The sequence below is a fragment of the Brachycentrus maculatus genome, unplaced genomic scaffold (assembly GCF_059751285.1).
Source record: "Brachycentrus maculatus isolate JH-2025_06_01 unplaced genomic scaffold, ASM5975128v1 h1tg000212l, whole genome shotgun sequence".
Taxonomy (NCBI): Eukaryota; Metazoa; Arthropoda; class Insecta; order Trichoptera; family Brachycentridae; genus Brachycentrus; species Brachycentrus maculatus.
In genome coordinates, this window is record NW_028280963.1 from 183,953 (window position 1) to 206,475 (window position 22,523).

A 22,523-nucleotide genomic window follows, 5' to 3' on the forward strand; every position below is an offset into this window, starting at 1 on the left:
TAAAAATATATGTAAAATATAAAACTCTATGTAAGGAAAAAAATTCTAATCAAGAATTATTATTTTGCGTTCCTCTAAAAGTTGGTTAGAACTTCTGATGGTAAAGCACAGAGTCGCTTTAGTGTACCACAGAGGCTCGCCCATATGGCCAATGTGAAGAACCGCGCCCTTACAGAGTACTCCATAGATTGGTCAACCCTTAGGGGAAACTAGAATAGCTTCAGAATCAAACGTTAATTTAAAAATTTATTATTTCAAATTTACATTTTTACAAAATTTTGATCATGAATCAATAAAATAATGTTAGTTTTTAATAACAGGTAGTATTTCAAAAGGTTACAATTACGTATATCGTTGGCTTTAAGTACAAATCTAATCTAATCAAACCTTCTAATGAATTATATTATTACATATTTTTCCTTAATATTCTCAGGAATATATGCATATGTAAAACATCTTCATATTAATTATTTTGTAATTTAAAATGTTTGTGACTTATCTTATCCCTTTGTAACGGACAAGAGAATATGAATTTTAAAATAACACTTACTGTAATATAAGAAGAATGGTGAAAGTCTGGTCTGTATATGTATAGGGCTAATGATATGACTCGTCAGAGGTTGGTTAAGTGAACATCTTACACACGTGTAACATTCACCATTCTACCCACGATTGACAACCACACTACTCAATTTTTTGGAACTCCTACATACATCGTAAATCTCAACAAGGATTAGGGTACACTCAAAAACATTGTTAATATGGAATATATAAAATAAAATATACTTACAAGTTTTTTTACAAAATAATATACAAGCCTGAAAAAACTTAAACCAGGTTGAAAACATTTTCAGGTACTACTCATTTCCTCACAAATCACATAACATTTCCTGTTCTCTAATGCAAAAAGCTTGTATAAATACTTTCACTGCTATCGTGCAAATACATTTTCAAGCAAATAATTGCAGCGAATAGAAAATATTAGCTTTGACGACGCTCGACATTTTGAACTGAATTTTCCAGAGCTTTTTGCTATGATTTTGTATTTCGATACTCGGAGCGGTGTTGTGCAGTTTTATTTTATAGCCATCCCGCGCGTAGGGTGGCAATGCAATAATAAAATTGTTTGCACCAAACAATGGGACAACAATGCGAGAGCAGGTTGGCAAACAAATGTCGGTAGTATGGGGTCCCTGGCGATCGGCGCGCAGTCATAGCGCCAAATGTCACGCTCTCGACGCGCCTAAATCTCGCGCGGTGTCATCTGTCGATATCAAGAGCGCCATATTTATGTACCATATTTAGTATATTTTAATATCTGCTGTATTTTACGCAGCCATATTACACAGCTCACTAATACAACAATAATTATTTCACATCTACATTACTGCTCCACAGTATTACTTTTGGCCAATGACTTCTCATTGAAATCATCAATTGAAATAAATTGGAGAATAGTGCTTAAGAAAAATAGATAAAATGTACAAAAATTGAGAGAATGACTCAACTGGTTACATATAAAAAAGGGACTGATTTATAATATGCTTATTTTTATATATAAATATTTAAAATTATAGATTTTGGAACAGGTAGATGATTTCGTGTATTTGGGTAGTATGTTTTCTAGGGATGGAAAGATTGATAAAGACTTAGAAAGGAGAGTGAATGCTGGGAACAAAGTTAATGGTGCACTGAAATCAGTTATAGCAAATAAAAACCTATCAGCGGAAGCTAAACTGGCAGTGCACAACGGAGTCCTGGTTCCAACTCTAATGTATGGAAGTGAAACATGGAGTTGGCAAAAGAAGGATGAAAGTAGACTGAATGCAGTCGAAATGCGATCTCTCAGAAGAATGTGCGACAAAACGATGTATGATAGATGTGCGAATAGTGATATAAGGAAGGAATGCAAAGCTGAGATTAGCATTATCGATAAAATTAAGAAAGGTGTGTTGAGATGGTTTGGACATGTAGAACGAATGAGTGAGAAAAGAACGGTAAAACAAATTTATGAGGCGAATGTTAGCGGGAAAAGAAGCAGAGGAAGACCGAGAAAAACATAATACGATCAGGTATGCCAAATACTTGAAAGTGGTCAGGTTAGGAGTCGTAACAATCGGCGGGTATGTATGAGGAGATGCATGAACGTGGAAGAGGCGAAGAATGTTTGCAAGGACAGAGTGGTGTGGCGCTCTATTCTCTCTACCTACCCCTGCGGGGAAGCGGCTAGTTAGTTAGTTAGTTAGTTAAATATTTAACGATAAATTTCATAGATATGTAAAGAATAGAAGTCATTAACATATTGCTAAAAGTTAGGATACAGTAACTGCCATAAGAAATAGAGTCGCAAAATTTTATAATGTACAAGCACTTTGTGCCTTGCGGACCTCATTCATACATACTATCTTTACAACTCAATATTTTTATATTTAAAATGAAGTATTAAGTAAAACCGTAATTTTTACTTTAAATTGGTGCATTTTTTTCGACAATCTTTTTGACATCTCATCAAAGATGAAGAAGAATATGGAAGTCTGGGCATTTACGGGGCTGACGGCCGTCATTGGCTGGTTTAAGTGATCACTTTACACACGTGTAAAATTCACCAATTTTATCCATTATTTACAACCACACTACTCAAATTCTTGGAAGTTCTATACATATGAACACTGTTCTTTTTTCATTTCGAAACACTGTTCTTGAATCACTAGAACTTCACTAGAGACATCTACTGGTGAGATGAAAAACCAGCCTATGACGGTCGTCATCCCCGTAAATGCCCAGACTTCTATATCCTTCTTCATCTCTGATGAGATGTCAAAGAATTATATGAAAAATAACTCCTATAATTGGAGATAATCCAGATTTGTAAACAAGAATTTGGACACACTCATAATGTTGTAAATTCATGCATCATAAATAAAGATAACACTTCTTTAATTGTCACTTATTATGTCTAATTTGTATGAATCCTCACTCAATTTTAAGTGGTACCTTCACGTGATCATGACATGGTGTGCATTGTATGTTATAAAAACGGTTAAGGGGGGATTAGCGATGTTCCCGTTAGTATAATAAGGGTATCAAAGTAATTGCCACCCTCCCGTATTATAAACAGCAGCTCATTTCATAAAGAGAGCATTTTATTTATTAGGGTCGCTCTATTGTGCGCCATGCGTCAAACATGCGATGACATCGGATTATGACTTTATGAGGATTGACAATATTATTATCGATGTTGAACATGACTGCCGTATGTAATTGTAATTTTCATGGGATTACTCAAGTCAATGTTATATTTCACTCACTCCTTTTAAGAACGTCATAAATCAAAAATCGTCAATTTTCAGTTGTGCGTGTTTTCGGAATGCCCAGAAAATGTACTAAATCCCAGCAAAAGCAGCATTTTTTAAACTTAATATTTACCCACTACAGGGCCAGAAAGTGTTGTTTTTGCATTTAGAAGAACCAGGGTATTGTTGAATTATTTTTTTAAATATACTAAATATTTTTCAAATGGAGAAAAAACCTTCAGGTTTTACTTAAAAAGATCTATTGCACACTAAAAAGTTCAAAAAGTGGCTTGATATTTATTTTTAATACATTGTATTATATTTTTAAACTTTCAAAACGTTCTCCTGAAAAATCAAGTTTTTTGATTTATGACGTTCTTGTAAGGAGTGAGCAATATCTGCATAAGCAAAATGAGCAAATATTTTGAAAAAACTTTATAAAATCAAACAATTAGTTTTAACCACTTTTTATTGGTACACTTTATCCAACCGGTTTCGACAAGAACCTTGTCATCACCAGGGTTTATATATTCTAAATTTTAAAACATTGAAATACTCATAGTTGATTACCCTTCACTTACCAAAAACCTAAATTAACCTTCCTTATTGTTTTTGTTAACGTGTTATGTATGCGGTGTTAACTTGATTGTTAATTATAAGGCAGAGTTGATCAGGCAATGCATATAATAGTAAAAAAGGGAAATAAAAATACTTAATGTAATAATAGAGGCTCTCCATTTTTTACATGGATTTCATAAAAAATGTATTCTTATTATTATGAAGTATCACGTACTTTATAAATTAGTATTGAAAGGCCATAAAATCTACCTCATTAAATTGAGTACCAACCTACGCATACATATATCCAAGATTTTGTCGATTATCAATTTGAACTCGGGAGCAGATGTTTTGATCACTGTAATAAGAATTTTAAAAAGGACAGATACAAATCAACAGCCCACGTGAACTGCCGAATATAGTTTCATTAACCAACCCTCGTATTCACAATCGGAATCCTAATTGTTTCCTTTGGCCCTGAGCCATAAGCGTCATCCCATTTCTATGGCATGTTCTGGAACAGTACTATTTGTTTAGAACTTTTTGACCTACACCTTGCTGGGTAAACCCCTACTTTCATTATTCAAAGACTTCGTAATTACCATTTTTGTCTTCTTCGGGGTCAACCTTAATACGGACTGTACGTGGGTATCTCGTAATGAACGTTATAATGTTAAAAGGTTTTAATGGGAATTGAGGAATTATTTACAAAGTACCACCTGCTTTAAATGTTAAGGACTTCCAAATATGCGTATCTTATGATTTTTAATACCATATATATTTGTTGCGTTGGTGATATTTATAGTTATGTAGAATTATTGAATATACATCACATTACACATTTTTTAAAGATCGTTATATATATATATATATATATATATATATATATATATATATATATATATATATATATATATATATATATATATATGTATATATATATATATATATATATATATATATGTATATATATAAAAACATATATATATATATATATATATATATATATATATATATATATATATATATATATATATATATATATATATATATATATATTTATATACATATATATATAAATATATATATATATATAAACATATATATATATATATATATATATATATATATATATATATATATATATATATATATATATATATATATATATATATATATATATATATATATATATATATATATATATATAATTATACTTAAAAATTGAATTATAAAACGTTTATATTCAAATTTCTTATATATTTTAAACATATAACATACATTAGTTAAATTTATAATATTTCCGATGAGTTATTTCCATTACTCATTTTGTAACGCGGGACTTAGGTTAACAAGACTGAAAAACAAATGAGATAGTATCAAATAAGAAAACTCATAGTAAAATATAAAGCAATAAATGTACAGTAAACGGGCATATATAAAAACATTAGGTAAGAAGCATGTTTGAAGGAAAAAATGAGAAAATTTTCACCAACACGAATATTTTTCCACAAAGTATTTATTCGGTTCATTCATTTTGGATCCCTGACTTGGTTCTATTTTATATATGTCAGGCAGTTGGTTAATTTGGATATAGGCCTTTTGGTTAATTTGGATATATAATTTGGATATAGATATAATATTGCTACGACCTTACTCCAAACATGGTTGTTCGAATAGGCTCCACATGTATTTTATTATGTTCCTGTGTATTACAATGATGAATTTCGTCAGAATTTCATCATTTCTCGCCATAACATACAATTTTCCGTAATTCATTTTCAATCCAAGCGGTCAGACTATGGAATGAATTAACTCCTCTGGTAAAAAATGCATCCTCTCTAATAACTTTTAAGAAATGTCTGAGATATTACTATCTATCATTAGAATCCTAACTGTCCAACAAACCTCGTCCCTTAGTTTTCCCTCTACCTCCTTCCCTAAACTTTTTTAACAAGTTCAAGGATTCTAATATATACATATATATATATATATATATATATATATATATATATATATATATATATATATATATATATATATATATATATATATATATATATATATATATATATATATATATATATATATATATATATATATGTATATATATATATGTATATACATACATATATATATATATATATATATACATATATATACATATATATATATATGTATATAAATATATATATATATATATATATATATATATATATATATATATATATATATATATATAAATATATACATATACAAGACCTGTGGCGTAGTGTATAGACGCTTGATTGCGAAACTGACGTTTCTGGTTCGATTCTCGCCAATAGAAAAACAAATTAAAGGACTAAAAGCCCTTGAGGTAGTATTTTACGAAAATGGCACTATATAACTTATCTAAATTTATTATTTTTATTTTTATTATACCCTCTTGATTGCTAACAGCTATATAAGGTATGAAACGTTTTTACCAATATCTCCACTCTATTTCTAGTTTGTTTTTAAATATTGATTTTTAGCAAATAAGCCCGCCAATGTACTTATTTATTTTCTGTACATGAAGTTTAAATAAATAAATAAATTTCTTTATTAAAATCGTTAAAAGTTTCAATCTGCGATCGTGACTATGGCTATATTTCCTACAAGTTTGGCTTGTCATTAACACAAATTCAGCCATTTTCACGATAGATGCCGCATGGGCTGTTGATTATTTTTAATAAGCTATTTTTTGCTACAACAGGTGCAGAGTGAAGACTGATAAGCACAAACAAGTTATTAACATTAACATGAGTTTGACATGTGGAAAAAGATTTGTGAAGTGTTGGGCATGCTTTTTTTTGGTTCATCGTCCATTTCTGGTGTTCAGCCAAGTCTTGGGATGTGTGGGCGGCGCAGGTGGCCAACTGGTCAATACACAAGTACACTATTACAGAACACTATTCAATAATCTCCTCAGTTATTTGGGTTTGGACGCCATAAAATAGATAGTGGTATCTGTTGTTTTGAATAATGCTACATAAAGCGAGGTTTCGAACCTCAATCGTCTATAAATTGAATTTATTTTTATATTTTTATTATTTTTCATAAACCTTTTTTAATTAATGTATTACATTGTAAATACCACTTTATCTTAAAATCTACTGTGACACGTGTTTCGATGCATTCCGCATCATTTTCAAACACCGTATGATGATGCGGAATGCATCGAAACAGTAGATTTTAAGAAAAAGTGGTATTTACCAAGTAATAGATTTATTAAAAATGGATAGATTTTACCACAAAGTAACTGCCGAATCAATTAATGAAATTTCATAAACCTATCAGCGAAAGCTAAACTGGCAATACATAAAGGAATCCTGGCTCCAACCTTAATGGACTTTTGTTTATATAGGTAACATTTATTAGTTGTCTTAGAAAATTTTCCTTGCCTATTATGTTTAATCCGCCTCCGTAGTGTAATGGTCAGCATGCTCGGCTACCGTTCTGGAGGTCCCGGGTTCGATTCCCAGGGGGGTTTAATAAATAAAAGTGATTTTTTCACTCTAATATTTATTCAATATTACACCTGAAGTGGAGGGCTAATCACCTTTCCTTCATGTGTAATCGATCGAGATAACACTGCGTTTATATGAAGCCGTGCCCTATGCACCATTGGGGTGCGGCAAGGATTTTATTATTATTATGTTTAAGGATTAATAGCATATTTAACTTTTATGTCTTCAAAATGATAGTAAATGTGTAAAGTTAATAAAAAAATAATAACGTTGATTCCTAAAAACATATGTAATAGATTCAATATCTCATATCAATCAAAATTTGTTACATAGCTCGTTTATTTGTCTTTTTTGTTTTGTCATATTTTATAAATAAGACACCACTAAATCTGATAGATCTTTATGTCCTATTACCTTATCAATTATTTGTCAACTGTATTCCTTTCTTTCGCACACTATCCTTCATATTTTTATTTTACTTTTAAAAAATGGACATACTCACATTAAATGAGGGTCGTCTTGTGATGACATCTCATCATATTTACAAAAAGCGTTTTGTCTAATTTTAAATCGGAAGAGGTATTATCAAAATGCTCCATAGCCCGTAAAAAATTGAGTCAATGCAAAATGGACTAAATTACTTTTGAGTTACTTTTGAATCCTGTAGAATATCCTGCAAAGCCTCTATTTTAGAGGCTTGTCTGCAGGTAGGATAGTACGGCAAGGGAAGGTAGCTGTGGAAAACACATCACAAACACTCACGGAAAATTAAAAAGTATTTCTTGAATTTATTTTGCTATTGGCGAAAATCGAACCTGCAACGCCAGTTTCGCAGTCGAGCGTCTTCACACTTAGCCACAGCTCTTGTATATATATTATATTTTGAATAAAATTTTCAAAAACATATGAATTGTGATCAGGTTAATTTTTATACACATGACTGGTCTTTTTTATAATTGAGATGGTCAATTTAGCGTTGTGATATTTGAAATATCTCCCAATCTCATACCGTCTTGTGATTTGTTCCATTAAGCCGTTGGAGGATTATTCAAAGTCCGAAGACCGCCTGAAGTTACCTACAATACTTGACAGTGCCAATGGTGCGTAGGATGGACGCAGCTGCGCCTAACATCATGTATGGTACCGAGACCACCGCACGCCTCACCATTGCAATAAGTAATACAGAGGCTCAATCCAAAACACCACGCCATGCGTACTTGTAGTACGAATTAGTGTATATCAATAGATTGACATTTTTACGAGACACGATCATTTTTAATTGAATTCAATCAGTTCTTCTTACAATTAGATACGTATTATTCTTACGATAACAGATGCATAATGATTCATTGATTATGTTATGAAATACCGACTACAAATGAGTACATAACTATATATTAAACAGCATGTTTTTTTTCTTTGTTTCGTTTTATATAGCAAAAGTAGTTGATTGACATTTCGCTCACTCGTTTCAATGTACTTAATATTTTTCATATGGAGAAAAAACCTTCAGGTTTTACCTAAAACGATCTGTTGCACAGTAACAAGTTCAATCAGTGGCTTGATATTTATATTTAATACATGTTATTTTTAAACTTTAAAAACTTTCTCCTGAATTTTTTTTTTGATTTATGACGTTCTTGAAAGGAGTGAGCGATTTGTCTAACTTATATTGGTACTTAGTATTGAAAAGCTATTATTTTTTAAGTAAATATAAAATAATTAATATTTAGAAGATATTATATATATACTTATACATATTTTTTTGGATATGAACATGAAAAATCAAATCTTTGTTAAATAATCTAAAAAATCTTCTTATCACCCTTATCCTCACTCACTGGTGCATGGGGCACTGTATCGTATAGCAGCAGTTTTATCTTGATTGTTAAATATAAGAAGGAAAGGTGAACAGCCCTTCGCTTCGGTTACTAGTCCAGGGTAATATTAAATAAAATTTTCGATTGAAACATCACAAACATTTATTTTGACGCCTAACTGGTAGCCTAACGCGCTTACCACTACACTATGGAGATGGAACTCCGCGATGGTAAAGTTCTTACTACCAAGACAAGTCGTGAGCGACATGACTCATGTAGGTCTTGAAAGTGAGCTGTAAAACAGAGGGAGGTCACAATAGACCTAATATGGTCGCAGTGACATAAGGGATGCAAGATCCCTTGACCTAAAAAAAATGGAAAAAAGGAAATGATGTATAGAATAAAATAACAACTATGTAATTTTCTTATATAAATTGCGGTTCCACCAAGAAATGTCAGTACAAAACATAAAAGGAAATGATATACAATTATTGTAGATTTTAAAAAATATTATAAAATATATATAAATATATTCTTATTCATATATAATAATATTCTTATTTATATATACAAACCCTGTAAGCGAACTCCCTCTCTAAACACGAACAATCTGCTTTCTTAGTGAGGTAGCACGTAAAAAAAAATAATAATAATAATAATAAAAATATGTAACTATGTTGATTATTATGATAAAATATGTAACTATGTTGATTACTATGTATATGTAACTATGTTGATTATTTTTGCCATACAATGTATCTTTGATTAAAAAAATTATAATAAAAAAAAAAATTAAAAAAATATAAAACCCTTATCCGCACCCCAATGGAGCATAGGGCACTGCTTCATATAAACGCAGTGTTATCTCGATCGTTTACACACGAAGGAAAGGTGATCAGCCCTCCGCTTCAGGTACCAGTCCAGGGTAATATTGAATAAATATTACAGTGAAAAAAATCACTTATATTTATTTGACCCCCTCTGAGAATCGAACCTGGGACCTCCAGAACGGTAGCCGAGCGTGCTGACCATTACACTACGGAGGCGGACAAAAAATATTAATAAATGAAAAAATAAATTCTTATTTATAATCACGCAAATTTACATGTCGTAAATTCTGATAACGGAGTAACATCGAGAAATATTCATACACAACAAATCTCAATAATTAAATATAATATAATACATACACGAGTACGGTATTGAGTATGAGTACCTACATAAAATATTTTTGCAATATCTTTATTTGATTGCAAATGTCGATATTTATGTTTTTATTTTTATGTACGGAAGTGTTTACCGACCGAAGCCATTAGCGTACCAACACATCCGCAGTGGCGAGTAACGCAGAGATGCAAATTAACGCCGCTGCGCGAGGAGACGGAGATAAAAAAATGGACGCCAAGTAATACGGTAGCTTTCTCCCAGCGGGAAACCGCATTGATCCGCCATTTTATCCAACTCATTATCGTGCCCAGTATTTTTTATATGTAAATATAAAAATTATTACCAGAACCGCATTAGAATTGCATGCCACCAAACAGAACAAAAACAAAAAACATTTGGTTTTACTGTTAAACGGTCATTTTTACTCTTTGATCGTGAATTTTATCCGTGTAAAATAATTTCTTTACTAAATCACCGTTTGTCAATAAAACGATACAAATATTTTTTTGTAATCAAAATTATAAAGTGAAATTGAAATAAAAAAAAAACGAATACTTCAATTAAGCAGCAAATTTAGTGCACAAGAAAAATTTAAAACTTTATATTCAAGTTAAATTATTTAATGACAGACTATTGAAATCATCCATTTAATTTCATAAGTTAGCACTTTGTTTCAATATCTACTTAAAAACAAACATATAATAATTGTTTTTTAAACGGGCATGACTTTTTTTGAGCCATATTTCGGTATTAAAGTGATGTTTCATTGCGTTTAAAAATCTCCGTTTCAAATGTAAAACTTTAACAGATTTGTGGCCAGAACGGAAATCACTTTTCTACTAGTTTAAACGTTTTTTTCAGACCTAAGAAAAACATTTTTAACAAAAAAACACACAAATCAGTTCTTCAAAGGTTGTGTTTTAAAAATTAGAGTTCCATTATTCAAAAAAATAATGTATGAGTCAAACCATACAAATAGTACCGTTGAACAGGTGCAATTCATTCTGCCGACGGATTATGGATGCTCTAACTCTAAAACATAGTATTCTGTTTGAAATGTATATTTTTAAAAAAATGCATACATTTCTTAAGTCTTCCTCAAATTCTAAAAGAAAAATTTATATTCAAATGGTCAACAAAGATCATCAAATATTAATAGGTGAAGTTCTACTGATCTACCAACGATTAATAGGTGAAGTTCTACTGATCTACCAATGAGATCTACCAACGATTCTGTTTGTGGTGACTTTTACTTATTTATGGGAAAATAATAAAAAGTGCTCGCCTATTACGACCCTGCTCAGCAGTACTGATGTATGGACAAATTAAATGTTGCCACTGTATTAAAGTGTGCTCTACTTTGAAGAAAGCCGTTAGTCACTCGAGCGGCATTTCGGCACTTGTCCCTAAATAAATAATAGGTTCTATCCGAATAGATCATTAACTAAAATAGATACGTAATAAAATCCATTCGGGCCATTGGGTACCTTTGTTACCATGTACTCACTAATAGATCAATTAGAATGCATATAACATAAAAAAGAAAGCACGCCATGAAAAGACACATGTGATCCGATTATATATATATATATATATATATATATATATATATATATATATATATATATATATATATATATATATATATATATATATATATATATATATATATATATATATATATATATATATATATATATATATATATATATATATATATATATATAATATAATTAAAAAATTTAAACTGTTCAATTTATTCCACAAAGACTTTATTTTGGACGTTAATTACCTAAGTTTGATAAGATTTAAAATTTCGCTTAGATTGTTTATTGAAGAGACAGATTTAAAGCTACTTTTTCTTGTAGACGTACCACTCATGTAGTAGATGCTTGTTAATTTTTTCCTTTTTCATCTTTTTATGTTTTTAAGTTTTTATTATTTTTTCTGATAGTCAAGTATTATGTATTTTTTGTATATTTATATATAAATATATGTACATATATGTATATATATATATAATTTTAAAAATTTAAAAATTTAATAAATATATTTAAATAAATTCGCTAGAGCAATAACCTTACAACACCGTATTTTATATACCAATAACCTTACAAAACCGTATTTTATATGCCTGTGTAAATAAAAATGTATTTTTTTAAAACCGTATTTTATATACCTGTGTAAATAAAAATGTATTTTTTTTCAATTAAAAATCTCAAATCTACAGAATTTAAAAAATATATATAATATAAAATATATAAGCTCAGGACATTCTTCTAAAAAATCCAATGATAGTACCTGTTATATTTAATTACAAATATAACTAATAAATATATGTGAATAGAGTGACATCGTTTTACTTATTATGTATATAAATATGAAAAGAAATATATTTTTAATGGAATATGGAGGTTTGGACACGTACAGAGCTCCCGATTTGGTGATCGAGTGATCACAGTCTCTATATCGTTATTACAACCCTTTCAAGGTTAAATCAGTATCTTTGTACTTAAAACATATGTATAAAACTTATGTATGTAGTAATTTAAATATAGATTAAAACGCTGTATGTATTGGGTAAAATTACATATAATGGCACCGGTAAGTCATTAACTCCATTTCTTTTATTAATCAACCAGCAACAGTAAAAATTAAGAAAACGTAATATTTTTCCCAATTCGGTGTCAATTCTCACAATACCGATTTAATTTACTGACCAGTTATTGAGATAATTGCGAAAATAGATGCATGTTTTCATGTACCGGGTATGTTTATACGTGATGAATTTCGGGACACACATTAAGAAAAAATAGTCCGAGTGGTTCCCAGGGTGGTCAACCCACCTGACACACGTGCGCTGCGGTGAGAGGGATGTATCTACGTTACACTCGATAAAATGAGACGAAAGATCATTGTACAAAAATCGACGAACCTTTCTTACAAAAACGAGATGGAAATATATTAATTTGGTTCGAATGAAATGGATGACGAATACAACGAAGAAATCGACGTACGTATTTCGCTATAATTCAGATGCTTTCAATATGATAAAAATTCAGGTGCCATAAGTTAAGGCTTCTTTGAACTAATATTTGTTGTTTTAATTTTAGTTTTTTAAAAATATTTTACGAAGTATTCACAGATCCTTGTTAATAGGTTTTTACTTGAAAATAAACGTTCTCTCATTTAATTTCCATATACTTACTTGATTCTCAATAGTATGAAAGTATATTTTAAGATAATTTTGTACTTTACATAATTTTGTAATGTAGTGTTTGAGAAAACCTTCCTATAATATTTTCGCATGGACTTTTCGCAACTGTTTACCTTATAAGAGTTTCATTACAAAATTACATTTAAGTTGTCAATTTATGGGTAGGTATTGTAGTGTTTACCACAGAAACGCAATTTACCTAAAAAAAATACTGTAAAACCATATATATTTATATATGAGAGTTTTTCCTTCTTCATATTAATACCTGTTTGAAATCTGATTCATTTAATATGTTTTTCGAATTTTAGGAATGCTTTTTTTCCTTAGTAATATGTTCATAGTATTGTAAATTGCGAAGCCTCTTTGTCAAAATTGGCATTGTGCCCAGGTTTTTTATACAAGTATCTATCATATCAAAAATACGAGCAAATCATAATGCTTACACAATAACGTCTACATTAATATTGTGGAATTTCACGTACTGTAAAATCTAAAAAATAAACAATATTAAAAAATCACTTTTATACACACGGCTTTCTATGCGTTTTTTTTATTAATATAAAATTTGTTTTTTTTTTTGCTTTGAGATAAGGCAATTTATCTTTGATAAAACCAAATACTGTTGTTTTAGAAATAATGTTGATATTCTGATTTGGATTTTTGGATTTTCTGGAAGATTTCCAGTTTTTTTAGGAGGCTATATAACTATTCGTATTTCCTTCATGCAAACAAAAAAATCAAAGCTTTTACATAGCTTAAACGTTGAATACCTCTGTCACAAAGTATGTGTAAAATGGGTAGATTGGTTGTTACGCACAACAGGTGGGAGTGAAAGGCAGCTACACAGGATGTTATATGTGAGATAGAGACAAGTATATAAACCAGTGTCGTGTGTGTAGTGAGTTGTGAGAATCAAATCACGATTCACACCGTCAAGGAGCGGACTGAATTGGAATTTGTTTACAGCGGCAAAGATAACCATATAAAATATTCAAATTCAGCAAAAAAATATAATATTTTGTAAAAGTCTCATTGTCTTCTGTTACCGATATAAAAATACACATTTAAAAATTAATATTCAAAACAAATTCCTACGCTTCGTGATATTTACAAGAAAATAAATGTTATTTTCGAGGTTTTAGTTAGGAAGATATTTGTTTTACACCATAAGTAATATCTGAATCAATCCATTTTTAACCAGTTACTTTTTCTGAACGACGAATTAATTTTCAATTTCTGAACGACGTAAATAAATCGATAATTAGCGTTTGAATAGACTCGCGAATTGACAACGTTTTTCTTTGATATACATATGTGTCGGGTTGTAGTCCCGTGGTTAGTTTCGCGGACTCTTGAATCAGAGTTTCTCGGTTCGAACTCACTCTACCACAATTTGCTACCTATTTCTAAAAATGAGCAGCTTAGGCTCACAGAAATAATATGAAATGGAAATATTTGTATTAATAAGAAAAATACATTTTATAAACATTTTTTTTATCTACCTTACTGCTCTACAGATTTCAATAAAAATATTACCGATAGTCATGTGATGTTTCATATTAATTTATAATCCAATAATAACACATCATGAGAGTGATCCATTGTTTCACTTAATTATGGCATTTTCAAACGAATGTCATTCGTTTGAAAATGCCATAACTGGGCGAAAAAATTGTAACAAATGATTTTTATGCGTTTTTTAAACAATAAAATACAACCTAGGAGACTCAAATAATCAGTTTTTGATTTCACATTTAATACATAAATTAAAATGGATTTCTACAAATCAAACGCCAAATCTATAAAAATATTATTATTAATAATTACGTTATTGTACATATATGGTTTACATCCGTTTCTCGCTACTTACCATACCATATTCATTGACCTGTAGAAATTAGTGCTGTATTATTTTTTAGCACCGGTGTAACCAAGTCGCCAGATCCGCGTGGGCAGGTTTGGATGCACCTGAGTATTTCACCTCGCGACAGGCTGGCGCCGACCGCCTAACGCCGCGCTCTCGCTCGGCATGTGACCGTACTCCAGCATCCCGCTCTGCCGACGCGAGCATGGTCACAATCTAAGCGAACTCCTCTAGAATGCCTCTTTACGTTCACGGTCCAATATTCACAAAGCACGCGATTTTTCCGAATTCGGAATCTGAAAATTCCGAATTGGAGATAGGGTATTTTCACTCGGGAAAACGTTTTTTTTTTTGACATCCCAATATAGAAGAAAAAGAATATGTAATTTGTATTTACATGCCAAGACTTTCATATTCTTCTTCATCTAAGTTGAGATGTCAAAAAAAGTGTACAAAATAACTCCTAAGCAGATATAATCCAGATTTCTGAACAAGCATTTGGACACACTCATGTGTATCCATGAAATCACGATATTACGTCATGAAAAAAACATTATTTTCTATTTTATTAAGAACTAACCAGCAAAGTAATGTATTTACATACGGCTGCAAATATGAGAACAATGATCAGAATCAATCTATGAAAATATACCACTACTCCTAAAACAAATGAAAATCAGTCGTTCCTGGATTTATTTGTAAAGATAATCAAATTGAAAATACGCACATTTCATTTTGCTTAACTAGAGAAAAGATCTTAATATCGACTTTTTTAAATAAAAACATAAGGAACAGACATTCTGAATTAAACTCTTGTACACCAAATAGCTTCTGTAAGTGCAATTTAAAATTAATAATAATAATGAAATTGGCAAAAAAAACTAAAACTTGTTTTTTTATATTTTTCATTTAATTGTTAGTTAAAAAAAAAAACAAATACATGTTTTAAATTACATATATCATTAAGTAATATTTTATTTATAAAAATACACTAAATCTGTTCAACTCTAAACCCTTTTATACCATTAGACAAAAATCGTTTGGTATTCTTTATCTTCAGAAATAACTGGTGCAGTTAACTACACTAGTTTAAGTAACTTTAACAAACAAGCGTAGAATCCATACAAATAAATATTAAATATAACTCATATTAGTTAATTATCAGCACGAAATGATGTGTTGGTCTTATTTATGTATTTTTTATCAGTTACCAACTTTTTATTAAATTCAATTATTCTGTGGTACACGAGACAATATTTATTAATTTAATTTATTGAAAGATATCATTCTTATATTATTAAAATTTTACATTTTTTTTAGATTGACAATTGTATTCAATTTAACCCATATGAATCAAGTAACGATAAAAACTCACCAATATTACATTTTTTATTGAAAACAGACAAAATGTCATATAAATTTGATGTAATAATAAGTAATGATTAAGCTCCGTGATTTTAATTTCTACTAAAACTTTCATAACAAGAATATAAAATGTGTTCACAGATATCCAGATAAGGTGCACTTTTATGTCATACTTTAATTGTAATTAGCACATTTTCTTTTAAATGTCTTCTACCAAATCCGCCTGCATTTTCCATTAAGATCCTTCCGCATGTTTTCCGGACAGTTTTCCCAGTCTCCGACTTCTTTCATTTCTTCTATATAATCCAAGTTGGGTTTTTTATTTTCCATTGGTTCTTCAGGTCCTTCGTAATCATTGTGCAAATCCAGATAAGATTTTCCACCATAGTCAGTCTCTTCCACGTCGTCTAGTATGTCAGCGTCCACTGGTAACCAATAAATAGCCAATACGCAGAAAGCCATCACCGTTAGTAAAACTTTTTTGGACATGATAATAAATATCTTTATGATGAGACACCAAAAATATTAATGATTTATCGACGTTATGTCTCTAGATCAATCTATCGTTCGCAAGAACTTTTGTCTTTGGGGTACAAACGCACAATGCACGCAAATTTACTTTAATCCATTTTTTATCACAAACTAATTAGTTAATTAAATTACGTGATATTTTTTCTTATCTGATTTTTTCATTACCGCAATGTCCTGTGGTTTGATTAACAATTTTTTAACTCAAATATAGTAAATGTTTGATTTGAATTTTTGGAGAAGCTTACTTTTAAAATACGCACGTTTTGTGATGATTTTACATAAAGCATTTTGTAAATAAATAAAACCTATTTTATATCATTTTTGTTGTATAAATTGATGACAAATCACTTATTTTGGTATCTTCATTCCAATTTTTGCATATTTTATGCTTTAAAATTGCAAACACTTCAATGTCAAAAAATCGGGAAGATATAAAAAAATTACATGAATTTTTCCTGGCAAACTCCATTGGCATCGGCTTTGAATCCAGGACCACAGTTCGGTAATGCAACGATAATATTATGTATATTGGCAAAACCTAGAAGACCATTCGGTGGCATCACAGGCTGTTGGAGGTTTTCTTGAACTTGGGTTACGGTCTCTTGAGTTTCAGGCATTTTATGTTGGGCTTGGGTCGTGATTTCTTGAATGTACGAGGTATTTTTAATATCTTCGTTATTTTTAACAGGGTTTTGATTTACGAAGATAACTTCGGTGGGAACACAATTTTGGACCATATGGTAATCACGGCAGTAATCCCTATGTCTTCCTGGATGAAGGCCAAAGCGAGTACATCTTTTTTCCCAAGTGCATTTCCAGAGCGACGTTTTCTTTTCATCTTGACGGGAAGGTTCATGTGAGGTACCGAACACGCAAACACCGAAACAAAATAATACCAATAACGATGTTTTTGATGGCTTCATTTTTCTTCACGATTAATGCACGCCTACTCCTTAAGACGAAACGTCCGGCCAATTTAAACTTCTAGAATAACTAAAATGGCTTGAATTCATAACATATTTATACATATTTACAGAAACTTATTTGTACATAAGTAACACAGCCATTCAGGGTAGAAAAACCATCGTGTCTATATGTACTAAAATGGATCCAATTCATAAATCAACATTTTTATAAAAATTTGCCAAATATTGATCCGTCAAAGTTTTATTGTATTTTCAATTGGTCATTTTCCTGTATTGCAACATTTTCCTCGCTCTTTTTTCCATTTTCATACAACTTTTATTTTTACACTGAAAAATATATATCGATTGACAAAATATTTTCCCTTTCAATATCTATTTTGGTTTTCTGCACACGGATACTTTTATTTTTAATTATAATTAATTTCAAATTTATCCAAAAAGAAGTACACATTTTTCTCTCTTGCTTTTATTTTCTCAATTCTTTTATTTTTATGTTGAGTATAAAATATATTAACTGATCAAATATTTTCACTTTTAATGTTTTGGTTTGCTGCACAAATAAACTTATTCAAAAATTAATTATAATTCAATTTAACCAAAAATAATGGTTTTCATTCTCTGCGTTTGTCTCTGTCGCGTATCACGTACTTCATATCCTTTGGCCACAGCACTTCCTCCTTGATATGATAGTATTTATGGAATTTCACATGAAAAATTATATGTATACGTACTCTAAGATCGGTATATATAAAGCGCATGAATACAAATAAAAAAAATGAATTTCTAGTCATTAATTGATTAAAAATAATAAAGTAGAGCAAAAAACAGCAATAATGTATTGCAGATCATTGCTGTTTTTGTTCATATATTGTATTTATAATACAGTAATAAAACAACATAATCGGGATAAATCGTTTATTTGAAACATAGTAACAAAACTTAAAAATATAAAGTTATTACACAAGTACAAGAAAGGTATAAAAAGCGAAACTAGACTCTAGAAAAAATATATTATAGTACTCGTAAAAGGGCGTATATAGCTTCAGACTGTTAATATTAGATTGATTAAATTAGATAAAAAATAATATTGGGCTCCTAATATTAGCAATTAAAACATTGAGAATACGTAAATAAACATAATTTTAGTCACATAAAAATTCAATCTATCAGTTTCATATCATTGTTCCTTCTACATTTAATGAAATGGAATGTTATAAAATCTTAGATATAATTATGTTTCTTCTTTCAACCCTTATTCTCACCCCATGGCGTATCGGGTACTTAATCGCATCGACGAAGTGTTCTTGATCGTTATAACGTAAATTCAGGGTGATCAGGCCTGCGCTTTAAGTACTTCAGGATCCAGGTTGATATTGAAATAAGAACGAAAAACCTCTGATTTTTATTTTGATGCCCTTAGAAATTAAACCCGAGGCCTCCAGAACTGTAGCCAAACGCGCTTACGAATATATAAAATGAAAATAATTATAAAATGAAGGTTTATTTTTTTATGTTAATCATATAGTTCTTCCCATAACTTAGCCCGTTCCTTCCATGGAAATGATTTCATTTCTAGATCTTTATTTATTTCCAATAGTTGAAAATTATCCTTAGTCACTGGTTCCCATTCAATAAGATCAAATGATGCTGGTTTTTGAGGTGTAGGATTTCTAGAAAAAAAAATAGTAAGTTATGTATGTTTCTGATTATTAAATAATGATTGTAAATAGAGGATCATATTTTAATGTGACCTACCCATATTTTGCAAAATTGGTCCACATAGTGATTAAGCGTTGTCTCGTTCTATAGTCTTCGGATGTCGCTTCACTTTCGTCGACTATTGCCATTTTACTTAAATAAAGCCCATCAGATCCGTGTAAGCTTCCTTTTCCTTTGAAACTACTGAATAATGGAAAATCAATTTTTAAATTGCCTTCATATGAAAACATGTATAAATAATTTATGGTGTTTTCTTGTACACGATAACGCAATGATGCATTAATTCCGGAAACAAACATTAAATCCGAAAGGAAATTGTCAATAGCATCAGTTTCTTCGACAGCATCAGTGGGGTTGTATAATTGTATCATGTTATCATTTAGTTTCTCCCTGTCGCTTATTTTTAATGATTCAATATAGTCTACATATCGTTTATTCTTAAGATTTTTCAAATGATTGCCATAAAACATTAAGAACATTCCACCCTCGTTGCTGCAAAATCCGGTTATAGTTGGTACTCTTGAAAAATTGCCAGATTTTAAAAGATCGAGCGGATGTCTGGTCAAAAAGCCATCGACTGATTCGAATGTTTTTTCCACTACGGGAGCGAAACCAAATAGTTCACCGGATTTGATCGCATCATCATCTGTAAGATTGCCAGATGACTTAACAATATCTTCCGCTTTGACCCCTTGAAACTGTTCTATTAACCCGTCACCGTCACTTCCATTTAAACCAAGTAAATTCGCCAGTTTTTTTGCCAAACGAACCGGCTTCTTATTAAAAGCCCACGGATTCAATACGGATCCAGATTGTAGTACTGCTTTGTGATATAAGCCGTTTGACATTTGAGATAACATGTGGATTTCTACTGAAGCGGATCCAGCGCTTATTCCAAAAATTGTGACATTATTGCAATCACCATTGAAGAATTTAATATTTTCTTTGACCCACTGCATCGCCAAATTTTGATCTTTCAGTCCAGCGTTTCCTGGTGCATTAGGGCTGTCTAGACATAGAAATCCTAGAGCTCCCAATCTATAGTTTAAGGTCACCAGGATTGTATCTTTTTCAACAAAGAAATCTGGACCAAAGTCCTCGGAATTCCCACTCCCGACTCTAAAACCTCCTCCGTGAAAAAAAATCATCACAGGGTAAAGATTGTTGCCAATCCGTTTCGGTAGAGACGGTGTATATACATTTAGAAATAAGCAGTCTTCACTTCCAAGTATTTTTCCGTTTTCCAGCATACTGACCTGGAGAGATTTGTTCCCCTCTATTTTGGCCATTTTTCTCTCTGACCATGGCTTGACAGGAACCGGAGCCTATAAAATATTTTTAATATTAAATATTAATGATTTTTCAAAAATATTTTACTGGTAAATCACTAATATAATTTAATTGCGTGTAATTTAATATTATATTTAAAAATAATAAAAAAAAAACTATTTACCTTGAATCTTAATTTTCCAATCGGGGGTTCTGCATATGGAACACCTTTAAAATAATAATATATCCTTCCAGCATCTGTCAACCCCTCTCCTCCTTCTAGTTCACCTTGGTTCACGGTTACAATAGGATTTGCCATTATTCAATTCAGAACAAACAAGTTATCCAATAAATGTTATCACTCGGAAAGAGACATGGAACACGAGCAATACGTTAGCCAGAACATGGACAACTACTAGATTGTTTGAGCGAGACCACTTTATTCCGATTGGCTGCTTCCGTTAGTACATAATAATTTAACACGTTTTTGCTTTGTGAACCAGTATCACAGGACTAACGTAACTACTTTTAACGTGAATGTCGTTGTAATATCTACAAAAATTAATTACTTTGAAGTTCAAAGTGACATGATACTTATTAATTTAATCGATAAAAACAGTTTTATATTTTTATAAATTTCTTTATGTATTATATAAGTAAGTGATATTAATAATAATAATAATACCCTTATTACCAGGGTACCAGTCCATGGTAGTATTGAATAAATATTACAGTGAATAAATCACCTATATTTATTTTACCCCCCTTGGGAATCGAACCCGGGACCTCCAGAAAGGTAGCCGAGCGTGCTGACCATTACACTACGGAGGCGGACAAAAGTAAGTGATAACACAACAAAAATAATGTATATTGTATACGTAAACAATGATATAAATATAAAGCGTTATAAATTGTTTTTTTGACATCTCATCAAAGATGAAGAAGAATATGGAAGTCTGGGCATTAACGGGGCTGACGACCGTCATAGGGTGGTTTAAGTGATCACTTTACACACGTATAACATTCACCAGTTCTACCCATTATTGACAACCACACTACTCAAATTCTTGGAAGTTCTATATATATGAACCAATTTTTAAACATTTTTCTTGAATCACTAGAACTTCACTAGAGACATCTATTGGTGAGAAGGAAAGAACCTTTTTTTTAGCAGAAACTCTTTTATTATGTGAGGTCTGTGAGGTCCGAATCCTGGATTATAATCACATACATGAGAAACGCCAGAAAATATCATTTTCTTCTTCATCTTTGATGAGATGTCAAAATATAATATGAAAATAAC

At 30.6% G+C, this 22,523-nt stretch overlaps 2 protein-coding genes across 2 annotated transcripts in view; one reads left to right on the plus strand and one right to left on the minus strand.

Moving 5' to 3' along the window:
• Positions 1–22,523, plus strand: part of LOC148307033 (cuticle protein CP14.6-like) — a 143,133-nt gene that overhangs the window by 61,390 nt on the left and 59,220 nt on the right. The window lies entirely within an intron of this gene.
• LOC148307034 (juvenile hormone esterase-like) lies at positions 19,116–21,539 on the minus strand. The gene is made up of 3 exons (XM_088263997.1): positions 21,405–21,539; positions 19,988–21,276; positions 19,116–19,902 (listed from the first exon to the last, which is right to left on the minus strand). Exons 1-3 carry the CDS (start codon positions 21,537–21,539, stop codon positions 19,746–19,748), a joined length of 1,581 nt encoding a protein of 526 aa, XP_088120123.1. The 3' UTR covers positions 19,116–19,745.

What these genes read in the sequence shown, in the direction of transcription:
- LOC148307034 (XM_088263997.1), bottom strand. Translation starts at nt 21,539, where the DNA reads ATGGCAAATCCTATTGTAACCGTGAACCAAGGTGAACTAGAAGGAGGA. An exon ending in TTGGAAAATTAAGATTCAAG is followed by an intron (nt 21,277 to 21,404) that starts GTAAATAGTTTT and finishes AATATTTTATAG; the next exon opens with GCTCCGGTTCCTGTCAAGCC. An exon ending in ACCAATTTTGCAAAATATGG is followed by an intron (nt 19,903 to 19,987) that starts GTAGGTCACATT and finishes TTTTTTTTCTAG; the next exon opens with AAATCCTACACCTCAAAAAC.